Source organism: Dromiciops gliroides, chromosome 1 (genome assembly GCF_019393635.1).
Source record: "Dromiciops gliroides isolate mDroGli1 chromosome 1, mDroGli1.pri, whole genome shotgun sequence".
Lineage (NCBI taxonomy): Eukaryota > Metazoa > Chordata > Mammalia > Microbiotheria > Microbiotheriidae > Dromiciops > Dromiciops gliroides.
Window position 1 is genome coordinate 305,226,350 of NC_057861.1, and position 18,987 is coordinate 305,245,336.

At 36.8% G+C, this 18,987-nt stretch overlaps 1 protein-coding gene across 3 annotated transcripts in view; it reads left to right on the top strand.

Moving 5' to 3' along the window:
• ATP8B1 (ATPase phospholipid transporting 8B1) overlaps positions 1–18,987 on the top strand; it is a 153,011-nt gene that overhangs the window by 116,931 nt on the left and 17,093 nt on the right. For all 3 annotated transcript variants that reach the window (XM_043978422.1, XM_043978424.1, XM_043978423.1), the window contains 5 exons: positions 1,317–1,481; positions 2,154–2,265; positions 4,608–4,683; positions 8,945–9,077; positions 15,731–16,019. In XM_043978422.1, the coding sequence (XP_043834357.1) occupies positions 1,317–1,481; positions 2,154–2,265; positions 4,608–4,683; positions 8,945–9,077; positions 15,731–16,019 (775 nt within the window). The remainder of the gene's footprint in view (positions 1–1,316; positions 1,482–2,153; positions 2,266–4,607; positions 4,684–8,944; positions 9,078–15,730; positions 16,020–18,987) is intronic.

The window sequence follows — 18,987 nt, forward strand, 5'->3', positions numbered from 1 at the left end:
GGATTTGAACTCAGGTCCTCCTGAATCCAAGGCCAGTGCTTTATCTACTGCGCCACCTAGCTCCGCCGCCCCCCCCCCCGGGCACCTTTTTAAAAAATATGCTCCAACATAAAATTTAGGGGCCTGGGGGTGGGGGAATCTCTACCTGTGATTTTTATCAGAGTAGGGAACAGAGTAGAAAACACATCTATCCCTCCTTAATATGTGGTGCCCAAAGTTAGGCACAGTATTCTTGTGGTTTGACGGGTATAGACCACAATGATAGATCTGTAATGTAGACACTGTATTTATCAGTGTTTCTGTATTTCAGATGTTTGTAGTCAATAAAATGACATCTATTTTTTAAAACTAACTTGTGATTATGAAATTATAAAATAATTTTCTTGTTTCATAAAGTGGCAATTAAAGGACTTCTCAAACTTTGAATAATGGTAGCTTCATAAGAATATTATGCAAATTCTCAAAGTGACTACTTTGAATGGTGACAGTTCTTTGGATGAAAAATCTATGGTGTTCGTATTAAAAAATAATCCTTAATTGAACATCACATCACACGTTAGAGTGTTTTGAAAAAGCTGTTATATACAACAAAGTATTATTGATAACCATAAACAACATCCTTGAATATTCAGCTTTTAAAACTGAGTATCAACTGAAGATTGTATGTAAATAAACTTTTGAAAAAATATAATTCACATTCAAAGTAATAATGATTTTAATCTCTTCATAATGGAAAAGTTTCTAGAATATTTTTTCCTTCCAATTTTAATTTATGGAAGATTAAAATAATGGTTTTATATTTGGTTTGAGGGAATGTCATTTATTTGGGGGTCCAAATATGGTTGGTTTCCTTGTGAGTTTTATAGGAAGACACTACAGAAATTGTTAAGATTTTTTTTCTAAAACATTATTTTGCCACTGATGTATCATTGCAAATTTTTAGTGTTCAGTTTAGTGGAAGTCAGAGTTTATTATGTGATAGGATTTTTTTTTATTCAGGAATATATCTTTATGACAAATTTTCAATGTTATTATTTTAGTTTTGTTCACTTCAAAGTTTTCTTTAGCTAACATGAATGATGGAAGAATGTTAAGTCCTGAGGAGTTTCTGTTTAGAATAAAATGTCAGGTACTTTTAAATGTGGTACTTTTAAAAGTAAAGTGAATTTTGAGACATATGCTTGATCTCATTTACCAGTTATATTTGTACATCATCCATATTCTCTCAAAAAATTCACTTAGTTCAGTACTGCCAAGTAATATTTCAAACATTCTCAAATAAAATAATTTTTTGTGTATTTTAAAAATAAAAATAGGTCTTTGCAAATGAGACACTTAGAACATTGTGCCTTTGCTACAAAGAAATTAGTGAAAATGAGTATGAAGAATGGAATAAAAAATTCATGGCTGCCAGTATAGCCTCGAGTAATCGAGATGAAGCCCTGGATAAAGTTTATGAAGAAATTGAAAAAGATCTCATTGTAAGTGTTAACTTTAGTGATTTTTCCTATTCTTATAATTATAATAATGGTAGTCATTCTATCAATCCTTCCATTTTCTTTTCAGTGTGTGAAAAGAAGGGATTATTTCAGCAACTGAAAATGGTAGGATGGAAGTAGTATATTTAAGCTCAGTTGCCGTCATCAAGAAAAGAGTAAAATTTCTGAGCTAATTGGGGAAGGGGAGGGCACTAATCTGATAACTGCATCATGCTTTTCTTCAAATGTGTTTTAAAATACAATTTAATTTATGTTTTTCTTGAGATACAAAATAAAATACCTACAAAATTGAATTTTTACATAAAATAAGATGTGCTTATTATTACATGTCACATGGGTGGCAAGGTTTTTATTCTTACAAATCAGAAAATTTTTACTTGACATAAATGTTATTATCATCAATAGTATATTTTGTGCATTTTTCTTTTAGTCAGTAAATAAAATTGCTCATACAGCAATGAGAGCAGAGTGTGTGTTTGTGTATGTGTGTGTATGTGTAATTTATGATAAACATGGAGTATTAGCCAGCCCCTTTTGCTAATATCAGATGTTAGTTCACTCTTGAACATAATTCTTAATTCATAGTTTGGTACTTTTTATATTCAATCATGTTATTTATATTTGTTCCTGAACAATTATTTTTGTATGTTCCAGCTGTTGGGAGCTACAGCTATTGAAGACAAACTACAAGATGGAGTCCCAGAAACCATTTCAAAACTTGCAAAAGCAGACATTAAGATCTGGGTGCTTACTGGGGACAAGAAAGGTATGTTGTTGTATATAAAAGTGAATTTATGAATTCAGCTTCTAATTTATGACTGGTGCCTTTCACTTTAGTATCTTTTCATTTATATCATGTCTAGATCAATTCTTTTACACTTAGAGTCATCCGTAAGTAGTCCAGCCCATACTGATCTCTCCTGTTTCTTAACTCCCAGCACCTTGTCTATGCTACACAGCTTAGCACATGATATCTACTACTGTAATAGAGCATGTGCAGTTTCCCTGTCTCCTTCCTGCTGACCACCCCACCAGTGTGCTACCTCAGCACTTAGGAGCTTTGGCAATGATGAACAATCCTCTTATTGGCCAGTAACCATGAAGAGCCAATTTGTCTTTTAGAAAGCCGTTAAAAGGGAGTTTATTGGGGCAGCTAGATGATGCAGTCGATAGAGCACCGGCCCTGGAGTCAGGAGTACCTGAGTTCAAATCCGGCCTCAGACACTTAACACTTACTGGCTGTGTGACCCTGGGCAAGTCACTTAACCCCAATTGCCTCACACAAAAAAAAATAAAATAAAAAAGTAAAAAGGGAGTTTATTACTACTTTTAAACAGGGAGTTATTCTATCCCTGTCTCATTTCTCACCATGTAGCAAGTGATGTTCCCTTGAGAGTTTAGGGAAGAGGGTCACTCTTCCATCCTCTTCTCCCTAAGCAGAAATATTGAACTTCCAGCCTATGGGAGGTAAAGCATATGTCTTGCACAGGCAAGCCTGAGTCTGAATTTTCAGCTGCCTCATCTCTATTTGCTTTTTCCTGGTTCATACGTGGCTTTCTGTAAACAGCCAGAAGCTTTGTCATCCCCAAACACTCAAGATATGAGCCAGCTTACAATGGTTGATTAGAAACAAGCAGGTCAATTGTTTGAATATAGACTGAAGTATGCAATTCTTAACTTTCTTTCTTTCTTTTTCTTTTGAGTCTCCTTATTACAAAATGATTAATGTAGAAATGTTTTACATGATTGCATGTGTATAACCTTTATTTGATTGCTTATTGCATCAAGGAGGGAGGAGGTAAAGGAGGGATAGAATTTGGAACTCAAAATTTTTTTTAAAAAGCAAATGTTTCTTACTAGCTGCATAATCCTGGGCAAGTCACTTAACCCTCATTCCCCCCCCCCCAAAAAAAAAGGCAAATGTTTAAAAATTGTTTTAACATACACACATACATACATGCATGTGTATTGCTTTGTATGTAATTTTATTGGTATGTATGTAATTATTTTGTGTGAAACAGGACACTCGATGACAAAGTTACCTTGTCGTTTTCTCTTAAAATTGCCCATTTCATAGTTTGACTAAAACTTTTGCAACTAAAGAGTGACTTTAATTTTTAAATGTTATCAAAACCAGTTAATTCAGTTCAATTTTCATCAAGTGCCTATTCAATGCCAGACGTTGTGCTGGGGCCAGAGAAGACAAAGACAATAGATCTCATTCTGTTGACTCTTTAACTATTAAGAAGGAATTGACTAAGATATAGACCTTTCATTCAGAAAATTTCAATGGCATAGTGGAAAGAATACTAGGTTTTAGGTTTGAACACTGGAGTTCAAATCTCAGCTTTGCTACTAACTACCCATGTGAACTTGGGCTAGTTATTTGACCTCTTAAAGCCTCAAAAATGAGATGGGAGGGGGGCAGCTAGGTGGCACAGTGGATAGGGCACTGGCCCGGGATTCAGGAGGACCTGAGTTCAAATCTGGCCTCAGACACTTGACACTTACTAGCTGTGTGACCCTGGGCAAGTCACTTAACCCTCATTGCCCCACCAAGCAAAAAAAAAAATGAGATAGGAGTCATGGAAGGTGATATATTAAGGGGGAAAAACAGCAACCTATACCTCTATATCTTTTATTCCTGTTAACTCTCCCAATCAGTGCATTTTTCACTTTGGATTGGAGAGGGAAAAACAAAAATTATTTTCTTACCTAAGAATTTGTAGTAAGATAATTAGGATCAGAATGGGAGTGTATATTTCATTGTATATTTGAGATAAGTATAGTATTTCATTTTTTAAAGGAATTTTTGAATGAGAATACATTTTCCATTTTTATAGGTAAAATGATATAAGCTATGTGTAGTGTTTTTATGTCCATCTGTATTTTAAAAGGTAAAGGATTTTAAGTTTCTGCTTACATTGCCTTTGCCTGTTCTACAAATTTTCTTGCTCCATAAAAAATGGGTACAGCAAATTCTCTTTTAAAGTTGTACACAGACTGTATTCATCATTTGAAAATCATTATTACTAGGCAAAATCAATTTATATTCAAGTCACCAAATGACTTGGTAGGAACATCTTTTGACTTAATGTTCCATTTTAGAAACGGCTGAAAACATAGGATTTGCTTGTGAACTTTTGACAGAGGACACTACAATCTGCTATGGTGAAGATATTAGGTAAGTAAAGAGAATGCATTCTGGGATACTTAAAAATGTCTATTTAGAAGCAAATCAAGAGGAGTTGATAAGAAGGTTGGTGATGGGGGAAATTGGGTCCAGAATATATGCCTTAAAGTAGGGTCAGGCAGTGGAAATTATGCAGAGTACTTAAAAGACTGTGATTAGTTTAAAGCCAAATAAGCCTCACTTAGAGTTTATTTTATTAGAGCAAAATCTGTCTTAAGATCCTCTTTTCTTCCCTTTAAAGGACATTTTTCCTAGATGGGAGAAATGAAGTGAATCTAATTAATTTCTTAATACTTTAGTGTGAATTAATCTGGTATCTTTTCACTTTGGGGAGGAAAAAAAGACTAAGGACTATATCTTTGATTTGGGTTAGAAGGAATATTTTAGGAGTGGTGAGCTACTCCTCCAACTATTGAGGTAACCACAGTCTAGAACAGGTCTGGTTTCAAATGCCAGCTTGAAGATGAAATGCTAATTAAGCAGGGATGCAAGCATCAAAAATTATTCATGCTAACTGCTGACCTTTAATTCATCCAAAAGAAAAGCCTTATTGTGTTAGTCAGATTCAGATACTTAAAAGGAAAAAACAAAACAAAACTTACTTAGTATACACAACTGTCATTACTAATAATCCCATTTATTGACAAACTGGTTCATAGATACCCCCATATGGTGTAATAAATCTAGAAGAAAAAGTTCAAGATAAAACTATATGTCACTCTTCAAAGATAATGGGGGAAATTGATTATCATTATTAATCCTGCTAAAGATGGTGGTAGAGTTTTGTAGTATATTGTATTAGGATGCTAAACTAGATAAGCAATGTTACAGAGTTTGTTATCTATAGAGATCAGGTATGCTGATGGTTCAGTGGATAGAGCCCCAGGCCTGGAGTCAGGAAGACTCATCTTCCTGAGTTCAAATCTGGCCTCAGATACTTACTAGCTGTGTGAACCTTGGCAAGTCACTTAACCCGGTTTGCCTCACTTTTCTCATCTGTAAAATTAGCTGAAGAAGGAAATTGCAAACCATTCTGTTATCTTTGCCAAGAAAATCCCAAATGGAGTAACGGAAGGTCAGATGTGATTGAACAACAACAAAAGATTTATATAGACAGTTCCTCTCTGAAAGAGATGGTGAGGGGGCAGCTAGGTGGTACAGTGGATAGAGCACTGGCCCTGGATTCAGGAGGACCTGAGTTCAAATCCGACCTCAGACCCTTGACACTTACTAGCTGTGTGACCCTGGGCAAGTCACTTAACCCCACTTGCTTCACCGAAAAAAAAAAAGAAAGAAAGAGATGGTGAGACTGTTTCTCCTTTGTTTTCTATGTTTAAAAATTCATAATTTAATAAACTAATAAATTATTAAAATGTTGATTTAATTTTTTATAATGTAGCTAATCTATTAGGTTGATCAGTTTTAAACTAATCAAATTCCTCCTAAATATTTTACATAATTCTCAAAGCATATAGAGAAACAATGTGGTATAATGCAGGCAGGAAGTGCCAAGTTCAAGTCCTATCAATGACACATACTGGCTTTGTGACCCCAGTCAAAGTCTAAGTGCACCAGTCAATTCTTTAAAAATATTACAAAAGTTGTCAATCTCCCTTAGTTTAAAGAGTCTCAAGGCAATCCCTCCTACGTCAATGAAATCATAGTTTTGAGACAAAGGTATACACAACTATTACACACACACACACATTTGTGTTTATGTGATATGTGTTATCTTTATTTTTTCCCTTAATGATGTTACTGGCCTTTTACAAGTCATAGTCTTAAATGAAAATTTGATCTCTTTTTTGAAAGGAGTTAAACTTGAACCTTAGAGATACGATTAATTTTTGTAAATAGAAAGCTCTACAATCTAATCTTGATACCCAAGGTACCTTTTTTTTTTCTTTCTCCTGGGTATGGATGTCAGCTGCTATATCCTGGTATTCCAGGTAGCCCATGAAAGTATTAAATCCTGTACAGTGTACTTAGCATTACATAGGTAGCTATTGCTGAGCTTCGGACCCTATTGGAGCCTGTCCTATGGATCTTAATTATCTCATGTTAACAGTAGTTTAAATTGAATATGAGATCATGGATCACTTGTTGAGAATTTTGCTCAGAAGGGGGAGCTAGAGAACACAGGTTCTATCTAGCCTTGCTTCTGTGAATAGCTCACTAAGTGACTTGGAACAGCTCACTTTATTACCCTAAGCCAGTTTCTTCATTTGTAAAGTGGGAAGGTTGTACTAGATTGTTGGGTTGGAGAAACAGTGTGGAAGCAGACTGGTTAGGAATCACCAGGGTTGGAGGTCTAGTCCCAGCCCTCTCATTTCCTAGCTGTGTGATATTTGGCAAATTATTTGACCTCTCTGGGCTTTAGTTTCTTCATTTTTCAAAAGAAGGTTGGAGTTGAGCTAGATGACTTCTGAAATACCTTCCAATTCTATTCTCTGGGCCTATGATAAAGGAAATCGATTTCTAATCTATTTAAGAGGAGGTAGATAGAGTGCATGTCTTTTTGGTACTCTTATAACTCTTAAGATGGAATAGTAGGGAAAGTTGGGGCAGTTAGATGGTTCAGTGGATAGAGCACTGGTCCTGATGTTGGGAGGACCTGAGTTCAAATATCACCTCAGACATATACTAGCTGGGTAAGTCACTTAACCCCAATTACCTTAAACATCTAGGGCCATCTCCAGTTATCCTGATGTATATTTTGCCACTGGACCCAGATGGCTCTGGAGCAGAGAGTGAAGTTGGTGACCTTGAACAGTCCTCTCTCACTTAAATCTAATTCAGTGCAAGCCATGACATCACCTCGATGTCATGGTCCTCTTCAAGAATGAAGGACAAACAACAACAGTAGAATAAGTGCTCAAGTGGTTATCAAGAAAAGGTTCTAGACTCAACTCTTCATAGAAGTAACTTTATGATCTTGACCAAATCATTTAATCTCCCAGACCCTTAGTTTCCTCATCTGTAAGATAAGGAAATTGGACTAGCTGGGTCTACTCAGTTACTTATTATATATGGTACTATTACAAATTCTTTAAAATAATACTGATTATTTTTAAATAAATAGGGTTCTAGTCATTTTTGTACACACCCCCCCCCATAAGTTTAATTATCCCAAGACTACTGGCCTACAGACTGACCCTATTTAGTAACAAGGGCCTAGTGCTGACCATTCCATGCTCAACTGTTGCTAAACAAAGGATGCTTTGGGGGCAGCCATCATGTTGTCTATGGTTCTCAGAAAACAAGTTGTTTCTGTTCCCTGGGCCCTTTTTGTGACTGATGGCTCTGGCCTTGTAAGTCAAGGCTGTAGTTTGTGGATTTATCCAGGTAGACTCCTGTGAGTTATGGTGACTCCACCCACTGAGAAACTCTACCTTTTACCCTTTGATGCTGTGTTTTAATTGAATTAAATAATACAAGAATGACATAGTGGAGTTAAAATCACTTATGCATAACATCATTGTATACAACCCTTGACTCATATCCTTAGAAGCAAAAGCCATGAAACCCAAATATTTAAAACAGTCACCACACGGCAGATGCTTTTTGCCCTATAGGCTAGACAAACAGCGATATAAAAAGAGAGTCTGCACATATAGATAGAAACCTACCCATTATCTGTAGGCAATGGCTAAGGAAACTTATGTTTAAAAAGAACAGAGGTGAGGTGCTTGGTTCCTCCTGCTTCTATAGCAAAGGAGAAGAATGGGCAGCTCAGCTTTGTTCTCTGCTCTTTGGGTGCCACAGGGCCACATCAGCCCCAAATGCTGTTGCTTTTCTCTTCAATGTTCTCCTTTACACAAAGGGGTGAGGGTCTCTGGAATCACCCTCTGTCCTGTCCAGCAACTGTCACCTCTTTCAAATTGGGCATTCTCATTCCCTTGTTTCCCACCCCCAGAATCTTCCTCTTGTGATATGCTGGCACAGACTCATGTCTAATCTCTCATTGGTGAAAAGAGGGGTGGGGGTTGGAGGGAACTTACATAACTAAGGGCCACCCTTTCTGCATTCTGAGCCAGTCTGTAGTTGTCTTCTTTATTGTACTGGGAAAAATTCACCCTCTGCTCTAGTTTCTATTGCCTTGCCAAGACAAATATACATCCAGGAGCACAGCAGTCTCAGAATAAAATAATCAGGTTTTTATAAGATCACGTGCCTAAGTTGGCATTTTAAACTCCCGAGTCCAATTCCTAGAAAGCCTTAAGTTTAAAACTCATGCTTATTTTTTCCCCAGTGCTCTTCTTCACACAAGACGGGAAAACCAGAAGAATCGAGGTGGGGTTTATGCAAAATTTGCTCCTGTAGTGAACGAACCTTTCTTTCCAACTGGTGGAAACCGGGCTTTAATCATCACTGGTTCCTGGTTGGTATGTATCTTTAAACTGTAGAGAGCACCCACCTGGATTAGTTTTTCCTTATTTCTTTAATAAATTCTCCATTGTTCATTTGAGGCAGCTAAGTGGTTCGGTGGGTAGAGTACTGGTCCTAGAATTGGGAAGATCTGAGTTCAAATGGGACAGCTAGGTGGTGCAATGGATAAAGCACCAGCCCTGGATTCAGGAGGACCTGAGTTCAAATCCGGCCTCAGACACTTGACACTTACTGTGTGACCCTGGGCAAGTCACTTAACCCTCAATGCCCCACAAAAAAAAGAAAGAAAGAAAGAGACCTCAGATACTTTCTTAACTTCTTTCTACCTTTCTTTCCTCATTTGTACAATGGGGATAATAATAGCACCTGCCTCTCAGGTTTGTTGTGAAGATAAAGTGAGATAATATTTAGTGCTTTGCAAATTTTAAAGTATTATATAAATGTTAGCTAGTATAAGATACTTTATTTTGCTTACATTATGAACTGCCTTTCAATCAACACATGTATCTAAAAGCATCTCTACACAAAGAAAAAAAATACACATAAATGAAGGCAATTCTCAATTTCAACAAAACTGACTCTACCTGATTATAAAGTTAGATTTTCTTCCTCTACTTACTCTTCTCTCACTTAACTTAATCTATCTCCTGCATTTAGGGCTGTTGACCACCCTCTCCTTCTGGTTATTTTAATCCTTTCTGGATTTTCTTGCCAATATACTTACTTTCCTGGTTTGCTTTCTACCTGAACTCCTTCTCAGTCCTCTTTGCTTACTCATTATCCACACTGGAATAATGCCTCATAACTGGGGTTATTTCCCAATGTTCTGTCATAATAGCATTTCTCTTCTCTTTTTCTAGGTAAATTTATCAGTCCTCATTGATTTAACTATCATCTCTATACTCATAGCTCCCAGATCTACATAGTCAGCCCCAATCTCTTTCCTTTTAGCCCCATATACCCAATTGCCTAATGGGTATTTCTTCTCAGTTTCCAATGAGACTGCTCCCCTGCTCCCCTACCCCACCTGGGTCTCCCGCCACTCAGGATTTCTTCCTGGTTCCCTGCTGGGGTGGGACAGTCAAATCCTTCCCCCCAGTCCACTGGTACCCCTGCACTTACCCTCCCCTTCCCCCCCCCCCCCACCAGCCGGTCAGTCCGACCGCACTCGGTTCCAGAAGACGCCAGTGCTGCAGCCAATTCAGAGGGCCTGGGGCAAATTCCTCTGGCTGGTGTCAGCCCGATTACAGGGTTAGGCTTTATTTGTGGCCCAGCATGGCCCCCTGAAATCTATCTATAGTTGGAGAAAACTCTCAGCCCATATTTTTGTGTGTTTTTCTGCCCCAACGGTTCTTTTATTGCTATTTTTGAGGTTATTGTATCAGGAGCCCTGTGGGTTTAATGTCTTTCCTCTGCCATCTTGGCTCTACCCCCCAATGGGTATTTCTAACTGGATGTCCTGAAAAAATCATAAACTCCACAAAGTCTAAAGCTGAACTCATATTTTCCCCCTCTTTCAAATTTCTCTATTTCTTTAGAAGGTCCCATCATCTTTATAGCATCTCAGGTTCATGATCTTGGCATCATCCTCAACTCCTCATTCTCACTCAACTCACATAACCAACCAACTGTCACATATTGCCATTTCTACCATCACATCTCTACCCCTTCTATCTACTCACACAGATATATCATCATGAGTTCAGGCCCTCATCACCTCTTACCTAAATTGTTGCAGGAGCCTTCTAATTTACCTCCCTGCCTCAAGTTTCTCACTAATTCAATCCATTCTACACACTGTTCCCAAAATAATTTTCCTTATATGGAGATCTGGCCATCTTACTCTCCTAATCAGGTAACTCCAGTGTCTTCTTATTGCTTCTTGGACACAATATAAACTCTTCTGCTTAGCTTTGAAAGATCCACAAAAAATTGTCCTGATCTATGCTCCCAGCCTAATTGGTCATTATTTCCCTTCCAATACTCTGTGATCCAGCCAAACTGTCCTTCTCTCCATTCCCCACTCATAACATTCCATCTCCTATGCCACTACACTGGCCGTCCCCCATACCTACAATGTACTCCCTCCTTACCTCTTATGCGGAGAGTCCTAGTCTTCTTCCTTTGAGGTACAACTCAGAGAAAATCTTCTATAAAAAGCCTTTTCTGGTCCCCCACCCCTCCAACTACTAAGGCCTCCTTCCTATCATACATTATATGTAACTACTATGTATGTATAATGGATTTATTAACTTTATATTTACATTGCAAGTAGGGATTGTTTCATTTTTTGTACTTTTACACCCAGTACCTATCATCCCTAATACAGTGCTAATTAGTAGTGATATTATTTCATGTTATACTTATGACTATGCAGTTTCCATTTGCATATTATAGAAACATAGTCTTAAGAGTATATTTCAAAAACAAAACCAAAAAAGAGTATATTTCACTTGATTGGAGATTGGGAGAAGGGTAGGATTGGAAAGAATGCCAAATTTTTAGTCAAAAGACCTATGATTGACTCCTGGTTATTCCACTTACTTCCTTTGTGATCTTGGGCAAATCACTTCACTTATGTGTTCCTCAATTTCTTTATTGGTAAAAGGAGAGGACTGAATTATGTCACTTCTAAGTTCCCATGCACATGCAAAATCTATGAACCCAGTGACCTACATTGAACTAAGAAAATAATGAAAGCTATATCTCAGAATAGGGAAAGTTGCCTGATTTCCATTGGCTCTCTAGAATGCGTCTGTTGGTTCAGCTTTGCTTAGATGTAGGAAGATAGAAATAGACAAACTTGAGGCCATGAGTTTAGAACTAAAAAACATACCATCCAGCATGGGAAATTCATGTGAATAAGAACATGGAGTTCCAAACTCAAAGAAGACTGTGGGTCCAATAATTCCTGGGTGGCATAGAGGAAAGGGGTAAACTATGGCTGAATTGGTCTATAAGAATTCAGCTAGGCGGCAGCTAGGTGGCATAGTAGATAAAGCACCAGCCCTGGATTCAGGAGTACCTGAGTTCAAATCCAGCCTCAGACACTTGACACTTACTAGCTGTGTGACCCTGGGAAAGTCACTTAATCCCCCAATGCCCCGCAAAAAAAAAAAAAAAAAAGAATTAAGCTAATGGAAACTACTTTAAGTGTGCCATTCAGAAAGAAGAGATAGATATGGGTGTGAGTAGCTTCCAGGGCATAGGGGGAAGCATAGAACATTCAATATTATTATATAATTAACATTATGCAATAATATATAAAATATTATTATAAAAGCGCCAACCTTACCAGCGATGAAACCTGTCTTTTACCTTTGAACCAGAGAATGTTTGCCCATTTCTTCCTATTCTAATTGTGTGATTCTCTTTTGGGGGCCCGTTCAGTTCTCATCTGATCTTACTGTCATCTTGCCTATGGTACTTCATCCACCTGTGTTCCATTGTTAATGTTACAAAAATCATCTTGGAAGTATTGCCCCAACCATATTCTTCATAAGCTTGTAATCACAAGCTTATCCAAATGATCAGTTATACTACTAATATTGTGCTTCAAAACCTAACTAGCTAATCTTTCAGATCTTTCCCTTGTTGTTGGGTGATATCTTCTTCTAATTCTCATGCATAAACTCTACTCCAGTCAGGTTATATTTCTCCACATTTTCTACCTATTTTTTTTTTTTTACTTTTTTTTTAACCTTTTTTTTTTTTTGGTGGGGCAATGAGGGTTAAGTGACTTGCCCAAGGCCACACAGCTAGTGTCAAGTGTCTGAGGCTAGATTTGAACTCAGGTCCTCCTGAATCCAAGGCCAGTGTTTTATCCACCGTGCCACCTAGCTGCCTCTCCACCTATGTTTTTCCTTCAATCTCTAAAGTATTTGTTCAAACTGCCCTTGAGCATGTAACAAACGTCATCCTGGGTTCCAACTAAACCTACCTCTTCTAATCTTGAAAATCCTGTATATTCATTCATTCAACAACATATAACAAAACCTTCTCATGGACAAGATACTGTGATAACTACTGAGGATATAAAAATTATTAACACAGAGACCCTTCTTACAAGGAACTTGCCATATAATTAAATAAATTAATTAAAGTACACACTATAAAGGTTTTTATGGTTTAATCATAGTCTCCCCACTATGTGTCTGGTCCAAACCTATGAATCTTTTTTTTTTTTTTAGTGAGGCAATTGGGGTTAAGTGACTTGCCCAGGGTCACATAGCTAGTAAGTGTTAAGTGTCTGAGGCTGGATTTGAAATCAGGTACTCCTGACTCCAGGACCGATGCTCTATCCACTGAGCCACCTAGCTGCCCCCCTATGAATCTTTTTGAGCCTGGTATCCCAAGCTCCTCATCTCATGACTTTCTGCACCCAAATATTTTGCTTTCTAGTTCTGTGCTTGCGCTCTCAAGTTGATCCTTCCCTAAATGTCCCCACTCATGGACATGATAGAATTACAGTACAAAAGCCTTTTTCTTTCTCAGGTTTTTCTTCTCTTCTGCCTAAAAATATTTACTAATTATCTTTGTATTTGATATGAGTTCAATTCTATGTTCCCTTGCTATGGATTTGGCTAGCCTAGGAACTCTACCATGGCCTTCAAAATTCTGCAACTCTAAAAAAAAACCCAAAAAACAAACAAACAACAACAACAACAACAACAAATTCTGCAACTCTAGACCACAATTATATATAGAAGCAGGAGTGAATGGTCTGAGTCAATAGCTCTTTCTCTCACAGTACACTGCCTGCAGGCCTGGGTAGAGAAGCCTCCTAATCAGAAAGACTCTTCTCTATTTCCCTCTTTTTTAAAAATTCATCGATGGGGGCAGCTAGGTGGCGCAGTGGATAAAGCACCGGCCCTGGATTCAGGAGGACCTGAGTTCAAATCCAGCCTCAGACACTTAACACTTACTAGCTGTGTGACCCTGGGCAAATCACTTAACCCCAATTGCCTCACTTAAAAAAAAATTCATTGATATCTTTTGTTTTCATATGATCAATATGTTATACTATTTGTCTTTTTCAGCTCCCTCCCAGAGAGCTCACCCCTCTAAAAAGAAATAAGATAGGAAGAAAGGAAAGAAATTAGAATAAAGTTCATGAATAAAAAGAAATAGAGGCAACCCAATATTTTATTCTTTTATTTCATCTTCCATTAAAACAGCTTGAAAAACTAAAGTAAACTAATTAAAGTCTTTATTAGCTTTCTAGCACAATACAGTATGTACCTAGGGGGAAAATGTTACAGACAGGAGTAAAATTAAGTGGACTCGGGTTATATAACATTTTTGCTGGAATAGTGTTCATAGGTTCCTGGATTCCCAACAATCACTTTTCCATTATAATTATGTCCTAACCTCAGAACCCACATGACTTCCCTGACTTTCTACCACCTAACCCAGGATGTGGTCTTTGATATTGGCTAGAATCCCAATAGCCCCTTTGTGTTTGTAGCTAAAATAGGAACCAAGTCAAGGCACTAGCCTAATGACTTAAGAAGAACCTCCCATTTGTGTTATGGGCTCCTGTATTTTGCCTATTCAAGGTCTTTTTATCTACCTGAAAAATACCATTTCTAAAGGTATTGTACATATGAGTTTGCCTTTGTACATAATTAACCATTTACCAATTCCCTGATGTCATTGTCAGATAACAAGGTCAAAGGTAAGAAAATTCTTCCTGCCTTTCCCCATACCAAGTAGATTTGGAATGTGTTAAATGATCAGCTTTTGGCAAAAATACAGATGTTTGCGTAATTTTTTTTCCTGACATTACTGCAATGAGTAGTTATAATAGCCAGGATTGGATATATATTCTTCCATTCTTGAAAATATTTTCTTGTGTATAGCAATGATGATTGAGTCTGGGACCAGATTTGAGGTGGTTCCAAAGATAAATATTCTCCTCATAAAATAGCTTTGTTTTAAAATGAAAGTCCAAGAGAAGAGGGCTATAGGTATGTAACGGAAATGCTGTCAGACATGACTGAGGTATTGATTGGTTTTACTAAATTGTTTTTCTTCTAAAAAATATTTGTTACATGGGATGGCTTGCTTGGTGGCGAAGGGTGAAGAAGGTGTTTTTGGAGATGAATGTGATATAAAAACATAAGCTAACAAGAAAAGTAAGATTTTTTAAAAGCAAGTATTAGCTTCAAGTTGGCAAAATTAGTGTAATACGTGATATGTGCTTATCTTCTCTTAGTTCCTTTGTTATAAGAAAGATGGTATCTTGGTGCACAGAGCGCTGAGCCTGGAATCAAGAAGTCCTGAGTTCAAATGTGGCCTCAGACACTTACTAGCTGTGTGACCCTGGAAAATTCATTTAACCTCTACCTCAGTTTCCTTTTCTATAAAATGTGGACACCAATAAAACCTGCCTCCCAGGGTTATTGTGAGAAACAAATGAGAAAATAATTGTGAAATGCTTAGTAAGGCACAGTGTCTGGTACATAGTAAGTGCTATATAAATGTTAGCTATCATCATTGTTATTATTATTATTTTATAATAAAGATAAATATCTAAGTTCATTTGAATTTTTTTAGATTCCTAGAGAGTAGTAATCTTGAAACAGAAATCAACAACAATAAAAAGGAACATTGTTGAGTGTTAACCTTTTTCTCTCTGGTACTATAGAACGAAATTCTTCTAGAAAAGAAGACAAAGAGAAGTAAAATCCTGAAACTGAAATTTCCCAGGACAGAAGAGGAAAGACGAATGCGTACTCAAAGTAAAAGGAGACTCGAGGCTAATAAAGAACAACAGCAGAAGAATTTTGTTGATTTAGCATGTGAGTGCAGTGCAGTCATCTGCTGCAGGGTCACTCCCAAGCAGAAGGCCATGGTTGTGGAGCTTGTGAAGAAATACAAGAAAGCCATAACACTGGCAATTGGAGATGGTGCCAATGATGTGAATATGATTAAGAGTAAGTAATGCACCGGAAAGTTGTTAAGGGCACATTCTATGAGGCTGTAGAGACTCCCAATGAAATGATCAGAAAATTGTTGTGGAGATTTCATAAATGTCAGACCACAGGCTTTCTAACTCATGGAATTCAATACATTTCTGTATAGCTTCTCAATGTAAAAGGCTGAATTAACTTTTTTTTCTATACCTCTTTTTCAATTGAATTGTATAAACAAAGTCAATCTGAGAGTGCTGGTAATGAAATATATCTTCATCCCTCTCAGTAAAGAGACCTACAGATGTGAAATATAGAATACACTGAATAACATTATTTGGTTTTGTTTAAATGTTCTTTTTTATAACAGAAAATTCATTAGGAAAGCAATCTTAAGGGACAGTGGCCATGATGTTTTTTTAAAAAGCAATAATTAAACAAACACATATAGATAAATATATACATATATATGTATACATATACAGTATATGTATATAAAAACTTTCACCGTAGCATTTCCTATTCTGAGAAATTTTTAATGCTTTATATATCTATTGGAGACTCATTATTTATTATGTGACCTACTGTAATCCACATCAATTCATTTGTCTTTAAAATAAAGTGGTTGAATAGGATGAATCCTTAAAGTCCTTTCCAATTCCAAATTTTTTTTTTATTATATAAGTCTATAATCCTATTATTTGGAATGATAGAAGTCCATCTGGGACACCATATAAGAGGAATTAGTTATTGAAAGAGCTTTATTATCATCTGGTCTCACCAAAAGTAGGGACATTTCATAAACCATTGTAGAACAATTCCAGGTAAGTTCTGTCACAGATCTTCTCAACTTTCTTTAAAGATTGTCACTGAAGGATTGTGCTGTAGAGAAATTAAGGTGGTTTTTTTTTTCAGGTCATACAAAAAGATAGGAGAACTAGTGTTAAATTTTGTTAAACCAAAGCCAGCACTGCAATCTAGACTTTTGCCTTGTGATGTCATATCTATAGCTATGGTTGAGGTCATCAGGTAGCATAGTAATGCAGTAGAGAGAGCATTGGACATGTCTTGAGGAAACTTCTGCTCTGATCTTAGGTTTGCCACTGCCTGTGTGACCTTGAACAAGTAATTTCTGTTTTCCAGGACCTCAGTCCCTTGATATATACAACAAAAGGGCAGGACCAGTTAGATGGTCTCTAAAGATCATTCTGGTTCTATGATTCTATGAATAAACTAATTTGGAACTGTGCACATGTATCTGTTATCTTGCTAAGTAGCTTAATAGTAATTATTTATTACTGTGCCTTCCCTTCCAGTCTATTTAATGACTCATATCTCTTTCTTTTTCTAGAATCTTCTCCTCCTCCTCTTCTCGATACATATTCAGACTATATTAGCTTCCTTGGAAAGACTCTGCTGTATGATGTATGCCTTCTTACTGTCACCTCCTAGACTTTTGTATCTGTCACCACCTCTAGTTCTATTCCAGTTCAATTTTGTTTGAACTCTATTTTCACAACTCATGTGACATTTATTCCAATGACAAGGGCCTCTTTGTTTAGGCTCTAGACTACTATAGATGCCTCTCCTTTAGCCACATACATTTTGGAAAGGGGCATGGATAATACAAAATCACTGATAATTTATACATTTTTTTATATTTGGCTCTGGAAAAGATGTTTAAAAAACAATTTTTGGCTTACTAGATGTAGATTCTACTAATAGACTTTCCTTTTATTTATTTATTATTTTATTCCTTTGTTCACTTAATTTCCTTTATTTTCAGGCTAGAGTATAATGAGTTTGGAAGTTGCAAGCACCTAACTTTTAGATTTCTTCTAAATTTATGAGCCTTTAATGTTCCACTGCAATACCTTCCAAATTTCTTTCTTTCAGTTCAACAGCAAACATCGATTAAGGTCAGCTCTGTGTTAAGGACTCTGTGTGTTTAAATGTGTGGGATACACAGACATCATAGGTCCAGGCCTCAAAGAGCTTCCATTTCTACATCCAAGGCCACTGCTCTAGTCCAGCCATCATCATCTCTTATGTTGACCATTATGATTGTTTCTAAATTTCCATAGGATGGTGTTTTTGTTTATATTTTTCAACTAAGCTGAGAAATTTTTGTTTTATTTTAGTTTTGTTTATTGCTCCAGATCTGTTATTTTAATTGTTTGGCTCATATTAGTAATGAGGGAATTGAACCTCTTTGGGCATCAGTTCTCTTATCTTTAAAATTAGGTGGTTAAACTGGACAAATCCTTGAAGTCCCTCCCAACTCTAAAAATTTTGAATTCTATAAGTCAACCAAGTGGATGATACTTGTTGATTATGGAAACTCCCACTGCATCCTTCTTCGTCACTTTGTGCCTAACCATATAAAAGATAATAAATGCAAACTTTATAAAGTCTGAGTTATCTAAGGCTGTTAACTTTTCCAGGAATTTTTTTTTGTCTAAAATTAAGTTCTTGGAGACTGTTGCTATAGAAAGAGCTTTGGCCTTTGAATGAGAAGATATGGACTGGATTGTCAGCTCTGGCACTTATTAGAGGTCTAGTTGTAGGTAAATCATTAAACTTTTCTGACCCTCAGTTTCCTCATCTGTAAAACAGAGATGATAATACTTTTACTATTCTCTTCTACCACTCTTAGAACTACCTATCAAAAAATGCCTGTTGACTGGTTTAAAACTCAGGTCTTGGGCAGCTAGGTGGCACAGTGGATAAAGCACTGGCCTTGGATTCAGGAGGACCTGAGTTCAAATTTAGCCTCAGACACTTGACACTAGCTATGTGACCTTGGGCAAGTCACTTAACCCTCATTGTCCTACAAAAACAAACAAACAAACAAACCTCAGGTCTTTTTCCAATTTAATGATATGCTACATAGAAGAAAATAGGAGCTAACAGGATATAACTAAATATCCTTCAGAATAACTTTACAAGTCAAATAGCCAGTGAAGTTGGTTTTCTATTTGTCAAAGTTTCA